The sequence below is a fragment of the Zophobas morio genome, unplaced genomic scaffold, assembly GCF_036711695.1.
Source record: "Zophobas morio isolate AGI-343-1 ecotype UQ-CSIRO unplaced genomic scaffold, CSIRO_AGI_Zmor_V1 ptg000304l, whole genome shotgun sequence".
NCBI lineage: Eukaryota > Metazoa > Arthropoda > Insecta > Coleoptera > Tenebrionidae > Zophobas > Zophobas morio.
The window spans coordinates 80,237-87,005 of record NW_026972408.1 but is presented as its reverse complement, the minus strand read 5'-3'; the positions used below and the strand labels follow the sequence as shown (position 1 = coordinate 87,005).

The following is a 6,769-nucleotide window of genomic DNA, read 5'->3' as shown; positions in this document are numbered from 1 at the left end:
TTTTTTTAAGCACGTAGTTTCTGTGCGATTCTGTAATGGTTTTGCGGTTTCTGAAATTTACCTACTCCTCTTTTTTAATAAGTTATAAAGTTGTTAGGAGCTATGTATGAGGTGGCGAGCTAATAAGAAATTATACTTTACGACAATCTCTATTTTGCCTGCCTCTACAAAATAAAACTAAAATATATTGGTTATTATGCCCTTTGCTTACTACTTAAGTTACAATACGGCTCCTGTTATAAGATTTATTTTATTTCCAAATCCCAAGTGCTCGTAATATACAACATCCAAGCCACGCTTAATCCTTTTTTAGACCAGAATTAGCGGTACCCGTTATTTGGATACAATCTTAAACGGTTAATAGTGGATATATGCCTTAAAAAGTGAAGTTGTTACCATCTTTAGAAAACTTTTGGGATTGTGTTTATTATACAGGCCCCTTTATAATAAAACATTATTTTCTGTATCCTCTTCTCGCTAGGACTATAAGTAATCTAAATGAACTCTACAAACCAAGCTTCTATATGTTTTAAAAACTTTGTGACTCCCTATACTTCCTTATCCTTGCATATAGTGATTGCACCTAGAAGTTAAAGTTATACTTTTTTTATAAAAAAAAGTCAAAAAGAGTACAGAAATATGGAAATTTAAAAATTAAACAACATATTCACATCTGTTGAATACTTTATTACAAACTAGTATAAGCTATTTATTATAAAAAAAGAGCCTGCTAAATATTTATAAATTCTATTAAACATTAGTACACAATTTTCTCTTTAAACTTTTTCATATATTATTTAAGAGTGTTGGTTGCAGGTAGCTGGTTGAGTCGATCGAACCAAAGCCACACAGGCACGAACTTAATGAATAGCTCATGCCAAAATACTTCCTTTTCTTGACATCCGTAAAACTGGCGGGCCTTGGCTTCAATAATCTCTTAATATCTATACAAACGTAAATATAAAAAGAGCATATTTCGTTTTAAACCCGTTTAAATCAAATACTTAGTTGTTCATGTTTTTCAAGAGATTTACTTATTCCTTTATAAAAAATTGTAGATCGCTTTCACCGAAGGTGAGCCGCACCCTTTTACTATATTTTTGTATTACTTTATTTACTTTATTCATTATTATTACTTCTTATTATATATTATTATAATTATTTGTTTTTTATTTAAATTAATAAAGAGGAAGTATACTTTGTTAACTAAAGAGGTTGCAGTCCCTAAAACTTCTACGTACATTCCCCTTAAAAACATTATACCAAAAGAGTATTCTTTTCCCTTACAACAACTATAACTGTTATATTAATACCGTTTTAGGGTTTACCAACAATTGAAGCCAATTTTTATAGAAGAGCTGGAAGCTGAAAGGAAAAGGGTCTTTTTTTTGCAATTTGGAGGTTTCTTGGTCACTGTTACTTCGAGTTTATTTTTAGAAATAACAATTTAGAGAGCTTTGATTTTTACGGTACACATACTACTTTATGGAAGGAACGAGGGGGAAGACAGCTTGCTTTACAATTATTTCAATATTATAAGCTTATTCCAGTAGTTTTTTATCTACCGTTTACTTTCTACTTAGTTACATATTTTATTAGTTATATAGTTAATTAGTAAAAACTATCTTTAATATTTCTCCGGCATAGCATATCTCTTAAATCTTTTTGATCTCCGCCTTTTTTATAGATGTTTATGTTACTGTTATTAACGAACTTATATTTGTGGTTATTAATATTATAAAAATAATAAAAAAGTAAAAGTAAATATTATTTTTTACTAGGAACGCTTATTAAGTAAAAACAACTTACCTGATTTGATAAGCAAAAACATTTTATTTTCAAAAGGATCTTTTTAGCGACTCCACTCTTCTTGAAAACCTCGATGCAAACTTAGAAGTTCAGTTGAAGTCAAACGAAAGGATTCTTTACGGAAGAATTGTCCCTCCCCGGAAAGTTCGTCCTATCTTTTTAGCTAATTTTATTATAAATATATTTATGAAACGTGTGTGGGTTATTATAACTATTTTAGTAAGTGTAAACAATCTTAATAAAATATTTTAAGTCCAGTAAGAATACATTAATTTCTACTTGCATTCACTCGGCACTGTATTTTTAAAAATTCAGCTTTCAGTTTCTTTCGAGAAACTCTACTTTTTCAGACGCTATAATTTTTTTAGGGAAAAAAGAGGGTCAATATTAAATTCTTATTAATTTAAAAAATGTTTAATTTTTACAAGTAAACATTATTGATCCTTTTGTGCTGTTTCGCTCTATAAATTTATAAGATTTTATTATTATGATACTCTACTACTACTTTTAGAGCTTTTTTTATAATATTGGTGAGCACATTAATATTAATTTTTTATTGTAAATTTCAGCTCCGAGAGATTCCGGACGTTCGTTTTTCCCGTACAGCAAACGACTATTACTATACTCTCTTGTGTGTGTCTCCAGGTTTTCTTATAATATTCTATTTTATGCATTTTATTAAAACTTAAACGTATTTATATTAGCAAATTATTAAGTTTATATTTTATTTCCTAAATTAAAACTTTTTTTCAAGATGATAATATTTTTAACTTTCATGTTGAATCGCTTCGTTGGATGATGTAATTTTCTTCTATTACCCAATTATGACAATTTGCCCCTTATTATCTTTTTGGCGTCTAAAAAGCACGAATATTAAGGGAGGCGCACCAGAGGAGCTAATCAGGATATCCGCTCTACAAAACGGTCATTATTCGGCGCGTTATTGAATTATTTAAGTTTATTTGGTTCACCTTCTCTGCTCTGCACGCTCGTTAAAGCTATTTTCTCTACTGCTACAGCGGATACGGCATGCGAGTATCTTCCGCCCACGCCTGCGAGGGGTACTGGCTATCTGCGCTACGTATTTTTATTGCTGGAACACACCAAGCGGCTCAAACTCGGCACAATTCAACCGTTATTTTTATTTTAAATTTTTTCTTCCTTTTTTTATTGTATACGACTTTGCCCCGCAAAGAGGAGGGGACTTCAGTACACGCGACTTTTTACAATCGCACGAAGCACGCATTAAAGGGCTTAACTTTTTTCAAAGCTGCTGGGACGAAAGTGTGGATGTCACATACACTCAGACACTCGGTCCGCTTTATTTTGGTAGTGCCATTTCATATGCATTGATTTGGGTCTCAAAAGGTCTGCTAAAGCCTCCCGTTTATGAGCCGAAATCGCGCTATCCCGGTAAGGTGAAGAGACGGCGGTATATGCCGAAGCCTAAAGAACCACAATACAAGAAGACACTTCTTCGAGATAAATAATAAAAAGGAGTGAAAGTTATTACGCTATGAAAGTTGCGAGGTAAAGCTGGGAGTGCTGTCGAACTCCATGAACTGCAGATCCACCGATCGACGGTCAGTAACACGTGGAATTTCAGAGCCTACACTGCTAAGGGCAGTTCGCTCATCCTTGATAGCAGTATTGGCAAGTTGAGTAGGAATGTGCTCGCGAGGTCGAATGTTCGTCCCCCTGCCAAGAAGAGCGCTCTTCTTTCCAAAAGAGTCGTAGTTAAATCGGCCTCTGCGGGTGGAGGGCCCCCCGCCGAGTATGGTGTAGGTCTGTAGCGTTGTTAGAAACCTGGTAAACTGAGGGCTACTCTTGAAGCGGTTCAGGCTGTCCGTCCCTATCAGCATCATGACCTCCTTAAGCGCCTCGTCAAATAACTCCAAGCAGTCCTCCTTACCAGTAACCTGCTTGTAGGCTTTGAGTGTGCCCATGCGACATTGGTCAGAGAGGTTCAACGCGTCACCCTTAAAGTACTTTTCAATTAGTTCCTTAGCGGAGCCAACCCCTCCAGCTTTAAAGTCGAGCACATCGATGACGAAACTCAAATTTTCAGCGCTGAATTCCTCCTTGAGAAACTCCATGAAGCATTTTAAGGCCTTTGGATGGTATATAATATTCTCCACCGAGAGGGAATACGGGTCGAGGCGGGACCGGAACTCGGCCTCGAGCAAGGGGTTCTTCGCAAAAAGCTTTGAAAAATTGTACTTATTGCAGGTTAGCATGACGCAGGGGGTCTTCGTCCGTACCGTCGCAGTGCGCTTACTTTCGTGCAGTAGCCCTATTTCGCCAAAGTAGTGGCCCTCGCCCATCTCGCCAACCTTCTCGTTATTAACGAAAACGTTAACTTCTCCAAAAGCTATCATGTAGAATTTAGTAGCGTCTGTGTTTTCCTTAACCACTTCATAGTGAGGTGCAAAGTACTCAAGCTGAGTCACTTGCGCAAGGCTCTCATAGTCTTCCCTAGTAAAGCCTCTTAAAAAAGGGGCGTTGAACCTCTCTAGCTGAGCAGTGATGCGTACAATTACATTTTTCTGAAACGATTCCCGCCACGCCTGCCTGGCTTCCGGGCAAAGTTTAAGAAACTTAAGAAAGTCAGTTCCTTCTAACTTAAGTACGACGCTTGGCTCAATTGAGATGGCGGAAGAAGTACGGGGTATGTAAGAGGTTAAAAGTGATAACTCGCCAAAGTAAGTGCCTGGCAAAAATTTACAAATCAACTTCTGGCTCTTGTCGCTCCCTTCTTTGTAAATTCCAACGCAACCACGAACAAGTACAAATAATCCCGTACTAAATTCATTTTCTTTATAAATGAAGTCACCAGCTTTGTAAGACTGGAAGCGGAGTAAAGAAGCAAGTAAAATTTCGTGCTCTTTGGAAAGATTTGAAACACCTATACACAAGCAAATCATAACTTATATACTTGATCTATAAGTAAAGTCACCTAGTAAATTATTTGTAGAAGAAAGATACTGCAATCTGTTTAATAAGCGTAAAGAGCCAGCAAGAGCAGCATTTCTTTGTAACTTCTGGCTGTCTCCTTCGCAGATAAAAGCTAAGCGACAGTTTGTTTTAGCCTCTAAATTTTGAAACAGGGAAGATAAAGGCAGGGCATCCACGGGAAACGACGAACAAAGTGCATCCTCAAACAAAACATCTCCTATGCATATAAAAATCTAATAGATAAGTATAAAGACCTAAAATAATTTTTTTCATAACCTTTTTTAACTTGTAATCTGTAGTTTGAGTTCTTAAAACCTTGTAATTCTAAAGTACCGTCAAGTACGGCAATAATACTGTTAATAAATTCTTCCTTAGGGAGAATGGTCCCTTTAAGTAAATTTTATAAAACGTTCATGATGATATTATATAATATAACTATTAATACCTTTCTTTAAGTCCTTAGTAGTTGTGAAAGTATTTAAAAGGTAAAGTTCTTTTTTACTTAATAACACATGAAAAGGATTATAACAGCTCAAAAGTCCTTTCGGGGCCCAGTTAAATGATTTAAAAAAATTTGATAAATTACTCAGTATCCTAAAGCTAATTGTCATTGTATACCGCTTATACGAAGCTTACTGACACAATCCGCTTTTATTAAACATATTTAGCACAAGGACGCACTGCACATAAATTCAAAGCTCTCAAAACTTTTCCATCAACCACTTACGAGGTAGTTTAATTTGCGTAACATTTTTTTGAGCAAATCGGAACAGTCTAATTTATTCCTCCAATCACTGCCAGGACATTTCGTGTTTAAAAAAGGTGTAAATGTTTGGTTGGCAAAGTTCCCTTAAAGGGGAAATTTTTAAGATTTTTTCTTTTAGTTTTATTAAAGTTTTTATACCGATTACTTTAAACAAGACAAGTTGATCAGTGTAAAAATTGTACTTATATGATCAAAAAAGACCTTAACGTCTTTGGTAGGTCCTTAAGTTTTCAAGTTATGTGTTGTAACTTTAATTTTTAACTAATATGTCATTTAATAAATTTAAATACATTTTGCGGTATTTACAAATTAAAAATTAGTATTTCACTTCTCTTAACAGAATAAAGACGCGAAAATATATTTTTTCTTAAGTCTTCATAATCCGAAAATATACCACATAAAGATGTCTACAACCTTTAAGGCTATTAACAACTCTTAAAACTAAATAGCGGGTCGTGTAGTTCATTAAACTGTGCTTAATAGTTTTTTTTTTATTAAAGTTAAGACATATACAATTAATATGTGAGTCAGGTTGTACATAATCACTTTTAACGGTAATGCAGCTCTCCAACATTGAGTGAGTAAAATTAGGCCATCATTTACAGAAACATGGAATTTTGCTAATCACTAAATGGCTTATTGCTTTTAGGACGTTCATGCAACCAGTAAAACCGAAAAGTTTTGGTCGCCGATTATTTTTGCGCTCATTATTCTATTTACTGAGCTATGTTTACAACCCATACTCCTAGTTAATAGATTACGTATAGCTCAGTGGTTAAAGAACTATGTCGCCCCCACACTTTTTGGTCTTAGTAATTACTTGTACGACCCCCCAAAAAACAAATTTTGATAAGATAATTGAAAAATAAAATTATCTTTCTCCTGAAAAACGTGCTTTTTATTATATAAGAATCTATGGTTGCCTAAATAGTTTGGCAAACTCTAAGGTATCTTTAATAATTTTTTTTAAGTTAAGTAAAATTCCAAGCGTTCCAGATTTTTCACCCTTGTTTACTTAACGCTTTTCTTTTTTTTATATTTACTTTATAGGCCAAAAATTCTCAAGAACTTGTGTTTTTTAGACAATAAAATAATATAGTTATAAAATATATTGCAGACTGTGGATTGATTAAATCATTGTAGTAATTTATTTGATAATAACGAACCCCTTAAAGCCAAAAGAGGAAGAGAAGATTAAAAAAAGGTAGCAGCTGGTGTACGGGCTGTACATTTACTAAA

General features: G+C 34.3%; 1 protein-coding gene across 1 annotated transcript; it reads left to right on the top strand.

Moving 5' to 3' along the window:
• Positions 1–936: 936 nt before the first annotated feature.
• LOC135119799 (large ribosomal subunit protein mL38-like) lies at positions 937–3,304 on the top strand. The gene is made up of 12 exons (XM_064044186.1): positions 937–954; positions 1,009–1,074; positions 1,188–1,270; positions 1,322–1,401; positions 1,452–1,549; positions 1,846–1,953; positions 2,379–2,454; positions 2,564–2,609; positions 2,675–2,733; positions 2,829–2,943; positions 3,005–3,123; positions 3,178–3,304. Exons 2-12 carry the CDS (start codon positions 1,015–1,017, stop codon positions 3,297–3,299), a joined length of 966 nt encoding a protein of 321 aa, XP_063900256.1. The 5' UTR covers positions 937–954; positions 1,009–1,014; the 3' UTR covers positions 3,300–3,304.
• The last annotated feature ends 3,465 nt before the right edge of the window (positions 3,305–6,769 follow it).

Bases quoted from the DNA above. Each gene is read 5' to 3' on its own strand.
- LOC135119799 (XM_064044186.1), top strand. From the start codon at position 1,015: ATGTTTTTCAAGAGATTTACTTATTCCTTTATAAAAAATTGTAGATCG. The intron at 1,550-1,845 runs GTAGTTTTTTAT...TATTTTCAAAAG, and splicing joins AATATTATAAGCTTATTCCA to GATCTTTTTAGCGACTCCAC. The intron at 2,455-2,563 runs GTTTTCTTATAA...CTTTTTTTCAAG, and splicing joins TCTCTTGTGTGTGTCTCCAG to ATGATAATATTTTTAACTTT.